General features: G+C 41.1%; 1 protein-coding gene across 1 annotated transcript in view; it reads left to right on the top strand.

Annotated features, from left to right (window-relative positions):
- Positions 1 to 18,978, top strand: part of Grin2a (glutamate ionotropic receptor NMDA type subunit 2A) — a 419,855-nt gene that overhangs the window by 270,675 nt on the left and 130,202 nt on the right. The window contains exon 3 of the mRNA XM_048433182.3: positions 4,988 to 5,102. Coding sequence (XP_048289139.3) covers positions 4,988 to 5,102 — 115 coding nt within the window. The remainder of the gene's footprint in view (positions 1 to 4,987; positions 5,103 to 18,978) is intronic.

Here is an 18,978-nt window from a genome sequence, read left to right as displayed (position 1 = left end):
AAGCATCATCTCTCTGTCTTTAACTATGCAGTTTTCTCCATGCAAACTATTGTTGCTATCTCCTATTGTCTGTCTGCCTGACCCTTGCTCTTTCTTCACATGACCCAAACATTTTCTGCTTTGTCTCCTAATTCTATCCCTGGGGTTGCAAGAGAATTTACCACAGTTTACTTTATGCACATTATCAGCTTAGCCAATAAACTTCGTTCATTTTTTATTTGTCATTCTTTATTGTTATTTTTTATTTTTTGTGACTTCCTCACCAACCTTGAAAACTGAATGGTTGTTTTTGTACTACTTTCTTAGCAGATTCTATGACACAGAGCACGCCTCATATATAGTATATCCTCAAATGTTTCTATTGGATGGAATAATGAATATATTAATGAATTATTGATGGACTATGAATAGGTAATGAATTGATGTATAGGCAGATGGATGAACTAGTAGATAGACAAACAGATGAATAAGTGTATTGATGAGCTTATGGATGGATGGGTAAATGTGTTTGAGGGTGATGAATGCAATTATGTATAAATAAATGTATTGGTGGATGGATGGATGGGTGGCACATTTTATGATGATATGTCAATAGTCTTAGCCATCAAGCATCAACTGGGTGCTTTCTGTGTGCCAGGCAATTAGATAGGTCCAAAAATAATTTTGAGAAATGAAACCAAACTTCTGCTTGGAAGATAAGAGTAGCCTAATTTAGCTCCCAATTAGTTACTTTGAAAGCCTGCTGACAATGAAGAATTTAGTGAAAGTCCAGTGTTCTTCTAATTCTACAGTCTACTCAAAATCTTTTCATGAGTCCTATGCACAGAGGGTGTGAAATGGAATGTTCCCTAAATGTTCTTATGTGTCTCTTCTTAGCTCAGCATATCCAGCCAAGAACCATCAAAGAGCAAACAAGTCTCTGCTCATAACTGGTGAACAGTGTTCAATTCATGAACAGAAACGTTGAAGTCCCTCCAGTGCAGAGACTTTGCATGTCTTTTCTGCCAGTGGCAAACCTGAATGCTTCTCTGCTTACAACCTTCCTTTCATGGTTTCCCAGTGGAAACCTTTCCCATGGTTTCATGGCTTCTGAACAAATTTCTAGTGCTTTAGCATACCAGAAAGGGCCCCATGATCCATTGTTAGAGTCCTTCCCAGGTTGACTTGATCAGCTCCCCAAAGCTGCTTCCTGCTTCTCCTGGAGCATCACTGTCTCAGCTGGTAACTTCTCTGACAGAAATGCTTCTGTCTACCTCTCCTGTTGTCCTCAATATCACTCAGAAGGGTTGCTCAGACATTCCATATTGAGCTAGGAGCTCCTCATCTGCTTTTTCAACTATCACATTCTCCATCTCTCATTCTGCCATTGATGTGCCTTTGCCTATGAATTATGGGAAGGGTTGGCCAGAGGGTAGAAAGGCACTGTTCCTTTAATTCTGCACCAATAGGATTCACTATAAAGCCAGACACATAAGAGACTTTAATAAACAGCTGTTGAATCAGAAAAAAATATCTTTCTAGGTTTGGTGAGGTGGCTTCGTTGATAAGGAGTTTGTCTTACAAACACAAGCATCTAAGTTTGACCCATGTAAAAGTGCCAGACATTACGGCGAACTTGAGATCCCAGCACTGGGAAGACAGAGACAAGCGGCTTCCCAGGCTTGCTTGTCAGCCAGCCTAGTCTACTTGACAAGCTCCAAACCAGTGAGAGACCCTGTCTTAAAACACAAGGTGGGTGGCATTCTTGTGGAATGGCATTAAGGTTATTCTCTGGCCTCCACACACATGCACCCATCACACGTGTACGTACACAAAAAAAAAATGTCTTTCTAGCAAACTATCATAGACACCACAAATGCCTCCAGTAGAGCAGTGATTGCTCTGCTTTTTTTGACAGTGTTTCTGTTGAGGTGTTTGATTGCAAATAATTGGAAGAATAAAAGGGAACAGAGGGAGTGGAAAGCACCCGCGACTCTTCCATGCATAGGCAGGCTCTTCTTAACCCTCTTTCCGAGTCCTTTAAAGTTTAATCCTGAGTGCTGGTTTTTTTTTTGCATCATTAACTTGTTGCTGAGAATATGATGTCTAAAGATGATTATTATTTTAATTTATGACTGTGTGTATGTGTGTCTATGCTACCCGCATGTGGGGACCCTCAGAGGCCAGAAGAGAATATGTGATGCCCTGGAGCTGGAGTTGCAGGCGGTTGTGAGCTACCCGGTGTGGGTTCTAGGAACCAAACTTGAGTCTTCTGGAAGAGCACTGAGAGCTCTTAACGACTGAGTCATCCACCCAAGAGCACGACTTTCAGTGATGTCGATGGCCATTGGATGAATACACAGGGCGACTCTTCACCAGGCCCCTGCTTCTTCAACTTGTCCACGGAGCTCTGGGCTTGCCTATGTGGTCACTTCTGCACTATAGAAGGTCAGAGGTGGGCATGTGGCCCACTAGGCCAGTCTCATTTTTGGAACTTTGTAGTTTCTTTTTTCTCCCTAAATGCTAATTTTTATCTGCTTTAGATGAAGTGACTGTCGAGCCAGAGAATGCTTCCGTGCCTTCTCTTTCTGATGCAGTTTTCAAATGCTTTAGTCCATCATACTGTTTTCAGGGAGTGTCTGTGAGGGATCCACAGTCATGTTTTCTTAATTTTCCCCTGTTTTATTGTGTGCGTATGTGGGTGCACATATGTCATAGTTGTGTGGAGGTCAGAGGACAACTTTCAGGAGCTGGTTCTTTCCTTCCACAGCGGGAGTCCTACTCCAAGTTTGGTGACAAGTCTCTTTACTTGCTGAGACATACTGCTGGCCCTCAGACGCAAGTAACATCACACCAGTCTGAAGCTCCATGGAGATATGGAAGCCCTGGGACACCTTTTCATTCTAGTTCTGGTGGATGAACCATACTGTGTATTCCCACTGGAGGCCAACTTGATCAGATGCAACAGAATTTAGAGGGGCAGAGTAGAGAGGGAACCAATGTTATTAAGCAGACAGATGTCCCCTGCAATAAACATGCCCAGGTCAGAGTTGATCTTATGGCTATGCCACAGGTCCTTGGTGACTTTCTACTTCATCCTTACCTAGAACACACCTCCGGATCTTGTTAGTATTGTTTCTTTCGTCCTCTCTCTGCTGCTTTTCATCCCTTTTCTCCTTTGTTCTTTCTTCTTTGGCAACCACCATGGTCAAAGCCGCCCTGTCTTCCATTTTGATTGAAGGAACAACATAGTCCTGTAAACAGCACCCGGTATCTGGTCTCCTTGACTGGTCTCTACCCCACCTTACATAGCCCTGTAAACAGCACCCGGTACCTAGTCTCCTTGACTGGTCTCTACCTCACCTTACATAGCCCTGTAAATAGCACCCGGTATCTGGTCTCCTTGACTGGTCTCTACCTCACCTTACATAGCCCTGTAAACAGCACCCGGTATCTGGTCTCCTTGACTGGTCTCTACCCCACCTTACATAGTCCTGTAAGGAGCACCCGGTACCTAGTCTCCTTGACTGGTCTCTATGCCACCTTCCAGTGACATTACTAAAGTGCTATGGCACTCCCTTGATTAAAAACTTTCAATAGCTTCTCATTTTAAGGTAAAGACAAAATTGAACATGGCCAACAAAGCTTCATGCTGTCTGCTTCATCCACCATCTCAATGCCACATTTCTCTTCCCATCTCTTTCAACTTCAGTCACCTGTATCTGATGTCTTGTATGTACCACAAACTTGTACATTCCTTGTTCCATTAGCCTATTCCCAGTTTCTTTTACATAATCAATGCTGACATACCCCATAGATCAAAACATACTTCCTTGGTTTTATTTTCTCTCTTTTTTTTTGCTTTCCAATAATATACCTTTCTTTTTCTCTATTTAAAAAAAAGTGTGTGTGTGTGCATGCATGTGCTTGTGTGTGCATGTATGTAGAGGCCAAAGAAGGACATTGGGTATCTTCCTCAGTTACTCACCATGTTATTTTTGAGACAGAATCTCTTACTGACCCTGGAGATCATAACTGAGCCAGATTACCTGGGGCCATCCCATCTCCACTTCTGTAGCACTAGGGTCACAGGCATATACACCTATGCACAGTCTTTTCATGGGATGCAGGGGATCGGAACTCAGGCCCTAATGTTTACCTAACACTTTGCCAATGGAACCATTTCCTCAGCCCCATATCCTATTTCTTTTAGCATGTCAGAAATTTGTAGTTAATCAGTTAATATCTGTCATTTCGCTTAGACTATAAACCTCATGAGAACAGGGATCACATCTGTTTCCTTTTAATCTTCACTCAACTGGCTAAACCCTGACAGGTAGCAAATAAATATTAGCCATATGAGTAATAAACAGATGGGCTATCATATCTTTGATGCTAAATCTGTGTAGTTTTTGAGGAAACAGTTTCTTTCTGGGGAACCTGTAGAAAGAGAATAGAATATACAGGGCTAAAGAGAGTGCAGTGGCTAAAAGTCTTTGATGTTCCTGCTGAGGAGCTGAATTCAGCTCCCAGGATACACAATCTCACTACTACTTGCAACCCCTGCTCTTGTGATCCAACACCCTTTTTCCTTCTAACCTCTGTGGTCACCTACCTATGTGTGGGCATCCATGTGTGCACATACATGCAGAAAGAGAGAGAGAAAGAGAGGGGGGGGGAGAATGGTACGTGTTCAGCTTCTCATTTAAGAAGACCATGTGAACTCAGGTCAATGATCTGGTAGTCAAAAGTATTAAAATGTTGATTATTAATGCCTAAATACAAGACTGGAATTTTGAAAATGAGTGCAGGCTGGTGGATTGGAGTGTGTGTAGTTAGCAGTGCCTCCATAGGTACCACTAGGCCCACAGCTGGCGGCCCTGTATGATGTAAGCAACGGTTATGCATGCTTATGCTGGAATAGTGTGCTGATGGTAGCATGCACTCCTTTGCTGGATGCCTCTTTAAGTCTTCCCTAAAATGTGTCTTTCTCTCTTCCTCCATCTAGATTTATGGTCAATGTGACATGGGACGGCAAAGACTTGTCCTTCACTGAAGAAGGCTATCAGGTGCACCCCAGGCTTGTGGTGATTGTGCTGAACAAGGACCGAGAGTGGGAAAAGGTGAGTGTGTGCAGAATGCGGGGGTAGAGCACGTTCCGTGCAGTGGCTCGGAGCTCCCTTCCAAAGCCCAGGGCCAGCCTTTCTGATGACCAGGCAGATTCCTATATAGGAATGTATAGGAAAGCACTTACAGTTGTGTGCTGTTCTCAGGTCCCATAGTTCTGGACAGATTTGGGACAATTAAAGATGGTTAAGCTCCAGTTACAGAAAAGTGGTAGCAAATGTTCACTGTAGCAAAGATCACATTGATTTTCTTGAATCTTCTAAGCATGTACCATGTTCACCATTTGCCATTTTGTGAAACAGTCTGTATTTTAATTTATGTAGTCTTTTGCTCCAAGTAAACTAGCTTTCAAAAATTCGGCATATCCCTTCTTCCTGCAAATCATACTGAGGAGAGGGAGCATAGACGTCTTAAAAAGGAGCATGTCATATTAGTTCTGGAAAGTCAGCATGTAAAGAAAAAAAATCACCCCATATACTGGCCCAGCCTGTGTCACAGAAGAGAGACTTCATAGAATCTACTAAATTCTCAGAGACACAATGATACCTGCCATAGTGGCACACCTTCTTCTCCATACCCCAACTACCAAGGCAATCCCCACATTACTGCGTAAAGAGTGCAATGACAGGTCAAGTCCCAGGACAATCGTGCGAGAAGAGGCAGAGAAATAGTAAGACCAGGGGAGAGAGAGGAGCCCTGTGAAGTGCTGACTTCTGAACATAAATCAGGGTTGTCGGACGTGTGATCTCCTAGCAGCTGTGATTGCCTGCATGAGCTCCACCTAAGATCAAGTCAGCTAAAAACCCAGCATGGACGAGGGAGAGGCCCCCGAGGCCCTACTCCTAGCTGAGGAGCACTGAGAGCTGCATGGGATGTGGTACTAGTATCTTGCCCATGCCGCAGTGGACCCCAGCATACCCATGCATAAATAGGCAGCATTAATTGATCTTAGGGAGTTACAAAAAATAAATTTTAAAAAGATCAAAGTTTAAAATGGTATTGTTGACCAGCCTTTGACAAGATATGCCTCATTTCTAAATGTAATTGGCATCTTGAAGTTTATCTTTGCTTTGCACATCAAATGGACGAGGGAGAAACTCTAGAGAGGAGGACGGTACAGGGCGGTGAGAAGGAGGAAATGCTCTATACACAGGAGCCATTGCTGGCCCAGTGACAGTCTCCTAAAGGGCAACAAGGCAGCTCAGGAAAAAATCACCTGCTCCATTTACCAGCTACAAATTTGTGTTCCTCCAAAAACGTGTCCGAAATCCACCAAGGAAGACTGTGTTTTGGAATCTAAAATGAGTCTTATATTTGAAACAATTGAAATGCTATAGAATAAACCTTCTAATAACAGCATATTCAAATAAAATTAGGCAATAAATTCAGGAAATGCTTGTTTGGAAATTATGACAAACTTCTACTTAAATTTAGGTCAAAGGAGAAATAAAAAAGATAGGGAAATATTTTGAACAGAATGGAAATAAAAAAAACAACATTCCAAAATTGGAAGGTTAAAGGTGAATGTGTATTAGGAGGGAAATTTATGACTGCAGTTCATTATAATTAAAGGGAATTTGTGGAGCTGGGGCGATGGGTCTGGAGGTAAGAGCACTTGCTGCTCTCCCAAGGACTGGAATTTAGTTCCCAGCACTCATGGCTCAGTTTTCTAACTGTCCATAGCTCCAGCTCCCAGCTATCGAGTACCTTTCTATTGGCTTCCTTGGATATTCACTCACATATCCACACAGACACAGATACATGTACAATAAATAAGAATAAAATAGATCTTTTAAAAAAAGAAAATTTGTAAAGTCCATAATTTATCCTGGAAAAAAAAGAGAGAGTTAGTGACATATCTGTATAATCCCATCACTGGGAGGTTGTGCCAGAAGGCTGCAGATCACGACCCTATCAGATAGCACGGGAAGACCCCAACCTTATCTCTCTGTTTCTGTTTCTTGTCTTACCGCACATAGGAAGCTAAAGAAAGAACCCAAATAATGCAAAAGGAAAAATAAGAGATACAAGATTGAAAGTCAACAATTTAGAACCCAGCCTTCAGGTAAACATTAATAAAATCCTTCGCAATAGGGATTATGCAAAAAGGGAAATAAATAGTTAATACCAAAACCCAAAGGTGATGCCTCTCAGACCTTACCATTTCTAAGTCGTAAAGAGGAACATCACATAAAATTTATCCCAACATGTTTGACAGTATTGTTAAACTGGGAGAATACTTCAGAGAAACATGGTTTTCCCAAACTGACATGGGAAGAAGTCAGACACCTGAATAGTTTATATTGCTAGGAAGTAAATGTGTAAAAAAAAAAACAACTTCCTTTTTTGGTGGGAAAAAGTAATTTATTTGCATTGCTCCCATTTTCTACTGTCCAGATGGCTTCACTGTGAATTCAATCAAATGTTTAAAAAATAAGTAACAGCGATGTACACAGATTTTCACCATCTTACTAATCACAGGCAATAATGTTGCCTAAAAAGATAATGCATCATAGAGAAGAGGGGTTTATTTTGGGAATGCAATATTGGCTTCACATTCAAAAACTAAATTGATGTAATTTACCATATTAACTGAATAAAGGGGAAAATTATATAGTTATTTCAACAGATGCAGAAAACACAGTTGACAAAATTCACTATCCATCTTGATAAGAAGGCCAATTAATTCCATACGCTGACAAAGGCTATCTGTGAGAATCCTATAGATAGTATCTTTGAAAATATAATATTATTTTTATTTTTTAAAAATTTTATGCATGAATAGTATGTATTTTGATCATATTCAACCCAGCATCTCTAGATTATTCTAGGTCCCCCTACATTTCACATCCTGTTTTTAAGTTTATTTTTAATTTTAATCTTTATTGCCTACAAAACCTAATTAGTGTTGCTCCTATGCACACCTACGGGACCTCACCTCTGAAGAAAACTGAGGCTTTATCCCCGGGCAGCCATCAGTTGTTGCTGTCTCTTCAGCTAGGAATGGGGACTCACAAGCCCCTCCCCCATCCATGATGGACTGTTGACTGGTTTGACCTTGTTCCGGTCTTGTGCAGGCAGCCACAGCTGCTGTGAGATCACAAGGGCAGTGGCCTCGTCACGTCCACGAGACACTCTACAGCTAATATCTTATCAAATGACGAAACAGTGAAAACAGATCTAAAAATGCACAGGGAAGCGATACTAGCTGACAATGAGAAGAGCGTTGTAAGACTTTCTAATGAATGGCCTCATGTCAGCTCAGGGGCCAGAAGGACCATTTACTTACACTATGTACAAAAACCACTTGAAACAATTTGTAGGATTATGTCAAAACTAAAATCAGAACGTTTCCAGGAGGTGATGAAGGAGGATTTGGAAGGCTCAAGGGGACCTCAGGTTTCTTTTTTTTTTCCTTTTATTTTTGAGATTATAATATAATTACACCATTTGTCCCTTCGCCTTACTTCATCCAAACCCTCCCATATATACCTCCTAGCTCTGTTTCAAATTCATAGCCTCTTTTTCATTAATTGTTGTTACATACACATATAGTAATATTTATACCTGAATATAACTGACTCAGTCTGACAACAGATTTCTTAACATCCAGCAAGCATAAAACTGTAATCTTTCAAAATATAAAAAGCAATTTGCTTATATAAAGGCATTTTTAGAAATGAAAAAGACAAAATACAATTTGTAAGAGATAATACATGTATGTTATGAAAGATACACATTTAGAATATGTAAATAACTTACAAATCAATAATAAAATGATCAGCAGTATTAATAAAAATAGAAATTGTCTTAGATGGTTCATAAAAGATATTATTTAAATGTTGATACATTCAGGGAAATGCTTATTATCACTGTTCTTGAGAGGAATATAAATCTGTGTGTGTGTGTGTTGTGCTGAAGACAGAACCAGTTAGTTTTCCATGTTAGGCAAGTGCTCTGCCCCTGATTATACCCCCATTATAGGGTCAGCAAATTAAAATGATTCCTAGTGTTCAAGTTTATACCCACTTAGTGGGTATTAATGTCAATATTGACAGTATTATTTTCTAGTGAGGCATAGTCTCATACACTGCAGGTCAGAATCTAAATTGACACCAACAAGGGAAATTGTTTTGTTTGGGCTTTATAAAGAGAAACATACATAATACGCACAGACCTTACCACCCAGGAATTCCATCCCTAGTTACAATACTAAAGAGATATATTTATACATCTAAACATACATGTATATGATAATGCTAATGAAATTTTATTGATACAGAAAACTTCAGAAATAACATAAGGTATGTCTATAAGGAAATGAATAAATAAGATATTGCATATTCACAGAATTGACTGCTTTTTATTAAGAAGAAGGAAGGAATTCCTCTCATGTATATTAATGGGGGATAACTAAAAAGCATTATGTTGGACCAAAGGAGACAGAAACAAAAGATTATAATAAATTATTCATTTTATATGAAGTTCAAAAGAAGGTAAAACTTTCTAATGAGGTCAGACAGCAGCACACCAGTTACTGCCTTAATGAAGAACTGTTGCCTCTTTCTTAAGAAACCCAGAACATTTTCTAGAGTGAAGGCAAGAGTTTCCACTCTTGACCATTTCTCAGAATGTGTCCAGCTACGGCAACAAGTTCTGGTCACTTATTGCCTTTCTTTGTACCTAAGTTAAAAAGTTAAGTTCTGTAGGTTGGGATACTCAGCACAATTAACCACCAGATTTTACTGAGGACTCATATGTAATGACCCGTTCAGAGATTAACTTTACCTAGAGTTGAGCAAATCATTGATTTGCTCTGTTTTCCTCTTGATGATTATGAAACATGACTGAAAACACTGTGTATTCACTTAACAGATGAGCACATGGCCTGCTCTGTGCCTGGCACTGCTTTTGATCCCTGGAGTTTATCACTGAGTAAGAGGATAATTTCTGTACTCAAGAGAGTTGATTGAAGAGTGTAGATGTTGATGAGATGGAGTCTTCATGTCTGTTATGCCTGCAAGAATAAAACATTATCTTCTGCTTTACTATCCCTGGGCTTTCTCTTCTCTCCCTTCTGATAAACTCTGTCACTCACTGTGTTAAGTGTTTTACGACTCCTTCAGCATATGGCATTGCTAATGCACCTGGGACTTTGAACATTCTGTTTCTTTGTCTTTTCTGTACTCTTCTTTCATTCATTCCCCATTTCCCAGGTTTTCCTTCCTCGGACACCTGCAAAACCCAAATGGGAAGGTTTGCTTTGTGATCACAACAAGAGGTAGAGGATGTACATGCTGTTGAGTTGGGAGGTTGCTGGCATAACCTAGAGGTCACTTTTAAGCTGCAAAATCATTCTTGTTGGTTTTACTTGAAAACCCAGGCTTCAGCTTGGCTTACAATTGTGAAATTTCTCTGCTGCCTTTGGATTGGGCTCATATCCAAGGAGCCAGTTTACACGCAGGTTACTGCAATAGAGGTAATAACACTGAATGAAAGAAAGATGCCTTTGCCATTCTCCACTTCTAGATACAAAAAAAAATGCTTTTGAATACTTTGTATAACCTCGCATTCCTGTTGAGATATAGCGATCGCCCCCAAAGGCAGCCTGGGGAGTTGCTGCCCAGTTGAGCTTAGCATGTCAGAATAGTTCCTGTCAGTGGTCTCTGCTCCTGGCACACAGGGGATCCAGGATTCAGAAAGAACTCCCTGTGCTCCTGTCTCTAAGACAAGGAAGCCAGTGGAGCAGGACAACACCAGACTTGTGCTCCCGAGCTTCCCAGAGCACCACGCTGCCCCACCAGGTCAACAGAGGGGCAGGGCTGCCAGGGACAGAGTTGGTATTCTGGCACAGAGGGGCTTTCTTTTCGTCCTCCTGTGGCATCACTACAAGCGGTGCATGAAATGAGGGTTTCATGAGAAAGATTAAGGGCTTTCAGAGGGGTGCTGGTGTTTTCTGGGCCTTTGTGTGCGGCTGGCAAGGATTCTTGTAAGTCCATACACCACTCCAGAACCCAGAACTCAGCAACCTTTCTCCTGCAAAGTGGAATTTCTGGGTCATCGTTTCTCTATTTTTTCTGCTCTTTGTGGAACTTGGTGGGCCCAAGGCTTCTAGAGATGTTTGCAAACAATACTTCCCCTGAGATCTAATGAGCAATCCACCCGGGATAGCCAACATCCCGTGTGCCCATTCCAGGGCTAAGAGGCTGGGTTTCAGGTATCCGTATCCTCATGCAGTTTATAATAAGCCTACCTTAGTACAGTGCTATCTATATTCTACCGGCTGCAGTATCAATCACAGAGAAGAGAGGAAGTGACCTTGGCTTGGTCATCTGGGTCTGGTATTTCTGAGGATGGGAATTTTAGATTGGGCTTAGTGATAAACTATATTTCATCGGACTGAACTTTTTCTTATTAACAACTGCCAAAGCCTTCAGAACAATTTTATTAGCTACTTGAGGTTTTAATAATTTTTAAGTGAAAGATAGATGTAGATAAACACACATACTTGTAAACATACATACATGTATACACACATACAGACAATTTTCATATTTTTAAATTAATAAATAAAACTGAGTCAATGGGTGGTGGGAAATGTGGTTTTCATACTTATATATGTTGCAGAAAGTTTAAGTTCAGCCTAGTGATGCATCCCAGGATAGATAGAAAAGGGATATGTATTGGAAGAGTGATTTAAGGAGATATTTAAAACATTCTGAAGCTTTATATCACATACAGACAGGACAAAACAGACACACATTCAAGTAAAAGGTTGTGTTCCTTTCAGGAGATTCAAAGATGATTATTTCTGAAAAGACAAGGGACCGCCATTGTGAAGAGAGGAAGACCCTCATTTTGATGGGGGAGTCTCTCATTATTATGGGGGAGAAACTTGTTAGACAGAGTAGACCCTCATCATGACAAGATAGATCCTCATTATGACAGGGGAGACCCTTATCATAACAGAGGAGATCCTCCTGCTAACAGAGTGCCACCAATGAAAGGGAGAGACCCTCATCATGATTGATAGTGGCGAATCTCACTAATTCTTCCTGAAGGAAAGTCCCTATTGTCCTTGGCCTGACAGATCTGACTTTTCTCCCCATGCTTATGGCTCTCATTTCTAACCGTAGCTTTGGTTGCCCTGCACAGAGACACTTCCATGGCCTTCTCTCCTTTATAGCTCTGTCTCCTAGTCTATAGAGTTACCTACAGACTGTTCCTCAAAGCACGGCGTGTAGATACAAGTCCTATGCAAAGCCAAGGCAAACTGACTTGTTTGCTGAGCCTGCAAAGCTCTGCTCTCCTGCCAGTGTTCTGCAAGCCCGCGTATGCAACCTCTGTCCCATCCCATTGGACATTCTTTCTTCTTTGCGTTCCTTTTGCAGCAACTGTGCATCTGGATGGTTCCAGATGTGCTAGGCCTCTTGCACTGCCTCTGCAGACCTGCATGCCACTCCTAAGAGGGTCAGCAGTGTGCTTTGTGATTGCTTGTGTGCATATTCATCTCTACTTAGACTAGAAGCCCACCCAGGGAAAGATCTGTTCATTTCATCTGTTTCTCCAGCTCCGTCGGCAGGATTTGTACAAGGGCACAGATGGGCCCCTCTAAATCTGTTAGTCATGCTGACTTCACTTACCATTTGTTAGGAGCTATTCTGTACTAAGAACTAGAATGAGAATTTTACATTCATAATCTCTTGTAGGTGTTTCAAAAAATCCATCTAAAGTAAGGGTTTTTTATTCTTATTTCAGATATGTAAATTCAAGATCAGACAGGCTAGTGACCTGGTGAAGATCTTCCAGCTAGGTTATGACAAAAACAGGAGCAAATGTAGGTCTGGCTGATCTGAAAGCTGTGCTCCCCAACACTGCATCACGCCCAATAACTGCTGGAGGGATGTTTAGAGGGGACAGGAGGGAGCTTGACCTCCCACGCTCATGCTTACAGTTTTCACTGGGTGTGGAAGAGTCTACTAAAGTCAGCTAATTGGAATGTGTGGTATAAGAATTTAGGACTCAAATACCTCCCACCATGCCTGGCCTAACATGATAGTGGTATTTTCTTTTTCTCAGTACTGGGGATTAAGTCTAAGCCCTTGCAATGCCCATCAAGCACTATACCAACCAAATTACATCCCAGCTCTTTGAATTTTAATTGCTACATAATAATTGTATACATATATACAACACAAAGTGATATTTCAATACACATATACCATGTGTAATGATCTGATCAGATAATTAACAAATCCATTCATCATTTCTTTGTGTTTAAAAATTCAAAATCCTTCCACTAACTATTTTGAAATATACAGCCAATTATTGTCAGTCATAATTACCCTACAGGAGTAGAAATTTTTTTTCTATCGCAACTACCCTCCCGTACCAATACAGATCTGCTCTCTAGTCCCTTATCTGTTCCTTTTAGTTTAAGAGAACTGTGGCTCTGTTCAGTCACTGTATGTACACTTCTCTTTCAGATCATCCTTTCCCATCTCTGCTATCGTATTCACTATAGGGTGGTTCAGGGAGTCATAGAACTTGTGTGTGTGCATGCGTGCGTGCGTGTGTGTGTGTGTGTGTGTGTGTGTGTGTGTGTGTATGTGTGTGTGTAGTATTCTGCAAGAAGTTCTTACCCAAAAAGTGAGATATTTGTATAAACATTGTCCTTGGCTTATACATACAAATATTCTTATAAATATTGAAATAAAGCATGAAGGAAAGTCTTAGTGTGAGGATGTCACTGTCACACAGTGACAGGGGGTGGAGCGGTTGCATGGACTGCGCTTCTGCCAACAGCAGCAGCTTATAGATCAAACCGTGCCTTAGGTCACAGTCAGCACTAAACGCATTTTGTATTTGTGTTCTGTTTTTCACACTCACCGGATGTAGAGGAGACAGGATGGGACTCATACCCAGAAACATTCCCCATGATAAAGGGTCATAGTGATCGTTTTTTACAAGTGCAATTCCTTGGACTGTTTCAGGGCTAGACAAGGAAAGAGGTCAAAGCCTTGGTAGCTCAGCTATCAATCATGTCTGAATCCACATGTGTAGCTTTCATGTGCTTCCCTGGGGACTCCAGTGGCTGTTAAAGATGAGGAGCCGCTAACATCATGCATGTGCCCCCATGACTCCAAGATCGTCTAGATCAGAGCTCTTGTCAAGAGCCCTTGCTTCTTGGCCTTTGTCTTTTTTCTACTCTGGAAGATTCTGCTTAGCTGAAATGCTTAGGCCAAATGTGGAAAAAGAAGGAAGGAAATAAATTAGAATCTTTTTTAGTCTGTGTGTGGAGGGTACATGTGCATGTGTGTGTGTGTGTGCGTATTGAGGCCAGAAGTCAGGCTTGGGTCTGTTCCTCAGATACCACCCACCTTGTTTCATAGAACAGAATGTCTCACTAGCCTGGAACTCAGCAAATAAGCTAGCCTGCTAGCCTGAAAACCTTAGAGACCCATCTTTGTGTGCCCACTGGTGCACCAACAACTGCAACTTTTGCTGCATGTTGAATACACTCCGAGAAATTAGACATTTACTAAGACCAGATGAAATACTATTTATGGCTGCTATTGAGGACAAAATGATCTCAGTTAAATCTTTCCACCTAACCAGGAGTAACTGAACTGGGGATATTTGACCCTTCTCTACTCACATTCATATTATCAAGGTTTTTTTTTTCTTTCTCAAACACCAGTTGTATGCACATGTTTGCTGAAGGCTGAAAAAATATATAAAACATCTGGTCTTTATAGAATCTAATGACACTGTGGTGTGCTGAGAACTGCAGCAGATCTTGAGGTGTGCTGCAGGTGTTGCGCAGTGACTCCAGGGTCTTAGAGAGGATGGATATGAGGCAGAAGAATTAGGGCATCTGTAGAGAGCACTCCTCATTTGTATAGGGTCTCAGGGAATAAGCAAGACATGAACTTCAGAAGCTGGGGGAGAGCCATGCACACAAGCCCAAACACCTCAAACTCATGTTCAGAGGCAAGCACTCTCAAGTTCTATTTGGGTGTGACTGGTGTGTGCTAAACAGAAATTGTGACAAAGAATTCTAAGAATGGCTCAATAACATTTAAACAGAAATGACAGCTTGCTTGAATCTTTGAACAGTTGTCTAAAGATTCATTTAAAGAAAATGGAGATGTGAAGAGGTAATGCTCTGGAAGATACAGGGTAGATCTGATTGAGCTATTCATTCCTAGAGTTCATGGTTTTGATGAGCAGCCACTCTTGTGGATACATAGTGTTCCATAGCAAGAAGATATTCGTTATTTGATATTGAGTTCCCAGAGAGAGGCTGTGAGGACAATTACATAAGCCCTTTAAAAGGAGACCGGTCTCCAAGCTCCTATCATGAGATGGGTTTTAATGTTTTCCAGATTTAAGAACAGAAGGGTGTCTTAAGCTCGTTTCTTGTTGCTCTGCCAAAACACCTTGACAGACTTAAGGGAGAAAGTTTATTTTGACTCACAGCTCCAGGGTACAGTCCTCCATGGCCCGGAAACCACGGGAGCAGGAGCTTGGGAAAGCTGATAGTGATATATACACAGTCATTAGGGAGGGAGGAAGGAGAGAGAGAGAGAGAGAGAGAGAGAGAGAGAGAGAGAGAGAGAAGAATGGTGAACTCTGGCGCTCTGCGACAGTCACAGGAGGATCAAAGTGAAGAGAGAGATGAATAGTAGAACTCAGCCAACTTTCTTTCTCTGCAGTCTAAGACCCTCAACAGGGAATGGCGACACCCTCCTTTCGGGGGGGGGGTCTTTCCTCCTCAGTTAACCAGTTGAAATAATCCCTCACAGGCGTACCAGAAGTCCTCTTTTCTAAGTGATGCCAGCTCCTGTTTTGTTCACGACATAAGCATCACAAGGGTGCTGTATGGAGCGGAAAGGCAGAGCTTTGGCCAGTCCTTGCTCGGACACAGAGGAGAAGTAGGACTTGAGACCTCGAAGACCTGAATTTGGCCAACACACTCTGGGGGTTCAGTAGGGCATTCTCTGAGATGATCCAGAGCCCAGTTTTGTGGTACCATGAGAACCAAGCTGAGCCCTCTTGGACTTAAGACCTACAGTACTGTCAGATAATAAATACGTGTTGTTACAGATGGCTATGCAAGGATTTGTTGTACAACAGTAGAAAAATGCAAACTTTTTAGAAGAATTGAAGACTGTGGTCACAGGAATCTGCATTATAGAATATAGGATTTTATTTAGTAACCCTTGAAGGCACTGTTGGAGATCTTGAGGAAAGAGGACCACATGCAAATAAAAGGAAGAACTAACCTTCACTTAGCCCTTGATGTGCCAGGGAGGGTGTTGGGCATCAGTCTAACCCTCACATCCGCACTGAGCCTTGATGGTCTTTCTTTTCAGCACAGGGAAAGAGGCCAGGGAAGCGCTTCCTCTTGCTCAGGGTCACAGAGGTGGTGAACCATTGTACCCAACAGCCAGTACGCACAGACATAAACTGGGATGTTTCTCACATAGAGGTGCTAGTTGGCATGACTCTTTGGGAAGTCTCCTGAAGAGCTATTTAGGAAAAAGGAATTGTGAGGAACTGGTGCTCTGAAAGACACATCACAGGGAGGAAGTGGGTAGTCGGGTTTTTACAATCCTATTTTAGGTGTATGTCTGAGTTAACTGCTCACAGACTAGGCAGTTCTAGAGAATATTTGTTGCATCCGTATGAAACTGATCATTTTTCTTTCTTTATTCTCACCCCTTCTCCTCCTCTTCCTCCTTTTCCCAAATCCACATTTAAAGTCAAGTGCCCTTCTTGTAAGATGAGTTTGGTAATATCACCAACCTTAGCAAAGTCTTATGGAATTTAATTTGTTTCCTTATATAATGATCATTAAGTTTCTCAAATGATGTGAACCAGAGAGGGAAAGTGAAGTCATTACAAAAGACTTAAAATTATCATCTGTCTTCCCCAGAGTCACGCACAGGGACTATTTTAAATACCCACATGGTACACTATGTCGGGTCACAGGAAGGAAGGTACAGTGGATCTCTGTAAATTGACTTGTCCAGGATAAGGAATGCCATCTCCTAAAGGTGTATATGTTCTGACTTTACACGAGTTGGTTTATTTACTTTTTAAATTCATTTACATTTTTTTGTATTTATAGTTTTAACCCACCTCAAACTGATGTTGAACCAGTGATATCCTACAAGGCCACATTCTGCTAAAAGTTTTCTAGATTCCAGAAGTTAAAACAGCAACAACAAAATTCAGTTCACAGAAAAGATCTCTCTATGGGAGCATGCAGTGATAGAGTTGTTAGTGCTAAAGATGGGTGATAACGGTAGTGGTAGCCGTGTGGTGCTGATGATGAACAATAGTGGTGATACTGCTGCTGAAGGTGATGCTGATGATGACTGATGGGTGAATGTTTTGTTTACTTTCATTAGTTCTTTAAGAATTTTGTATAAAACCTTTTTATCATATTCAACTTTTGAATACGTGACCATCCACTGGAACACAATTAAGCAAGCAATCATGAACATATAAAAGCACATTCTTCCTCTTTTGGTATCTATCAGTTGCCAATAGCTCCTTGGCTACGGTTGGGGCCCTATGAATGCCTTCCCTCTCTATGCTGGGATTTTGTCTGACTTGAGCTGGCACAGTTATTATGCATCTTATCATAACCACTGTGAGTTCTTATCTGCAATGGCCCATGTGTGTCCTGAAGACACTGTTGCCTTGTAGCTCCTTACTCCCTCTTGCTTTTACTATCCTTCTGTCCTTTTTCTGTGGGGACCCTTGAGCACTGGGAGGAGGTGGTGGAATATAGATGTCCCATTTAGGCCTGAGTGTCTGCATGCTCTTCCCTGTACCTTGACCAACTATGGATCTGTATTAATCACAATCTGCCACAAAACAAAAACAAAGTCCTTTACTAATTTATGATTGAAGGATGCACTAACTTATGGGTATAAAGATAAGTCATTTGAGTCTGTTTAATACTATATAAATTTAGCATAATCATCGTAGGAAGTTTTCTTCTAACACTAAATAAATAGGGACCATTCAAAAAAGTCATATGGTCTACTACTGTAGAAGCTTTCTAAAACATATCTATACACACACATACACACACACACACACACACACACACACAAAAGAGTTTACATGGAATTACCTTTTAATGGAGGCAACAGTGCCCTTACTAGACACCATAGACTAACAAAAAAAAAAAAAGGCCAACACTAGAAATGGAGTTGTTCCTTACTGAGGTCCCATAGATACCTAAACATTGCAAGTTATTGTCATTAATCTTGACAGTGAGGTCCTATTCCTGAAGACACCATGCACTTGAGTAAGAGAACATGGAGAAATCGAGTTTATACTCACCTGGGATCTTCATCACTGCTGGCTGGCTTCCATAGTGCTGAGTGGTGCTGTGCACACTGCTGGAGGAGAAAAGCAGCCACCCATCTTCTTAAGTTTGAACTCCTAATCTACAGTAATGACCAACCTGACAAGACACACACACTGGAGCAATAGTGGCATGGGTTTCATGGATGTAACCAATGATTTTCTAATTGAATTTAAAGTCTACTTCACAAGAAACCTGTACCTAAAAACATTATCAAGGTGAAGACTATGTGATGTCACAGTCATAGACCCTAAAAGAGAACCTGTCACTGTTAATCTTGATGGAAATAGCTGCCATTAGTCAGGCTCTGTAATGTACTATTCACAACGATATATTTTTACTATAATATCTTGTTTTGATCTTATAAATTTCTCTTCATTTTCACATTTTTAAAAGGGACATAATGACAATGTTCTTCCACAGAGTTTTAAGAACAGTTGGAATATTAAATGCCTAGACAATTGACTGACCCACAAAGGATA

Source organism: Myodes glareolus, chromosome 9, assembly GCF_982192425.1.
Source record: "Myodes glareolus chromosome 9, mMyoGla1.1, whole genome shotgun sequence".
Lineage (NCBI taxonomy): Eukaryota > Metazoa > Chordata > Mammalia > Rodentia > Cricetidae > Myodes > Myodes glareolus.
The sequence above is the reverse complement of the archived record's forward strand: the minus strand, read 5'-3'. Positions and strand labels throughout refer to the sequence as shown.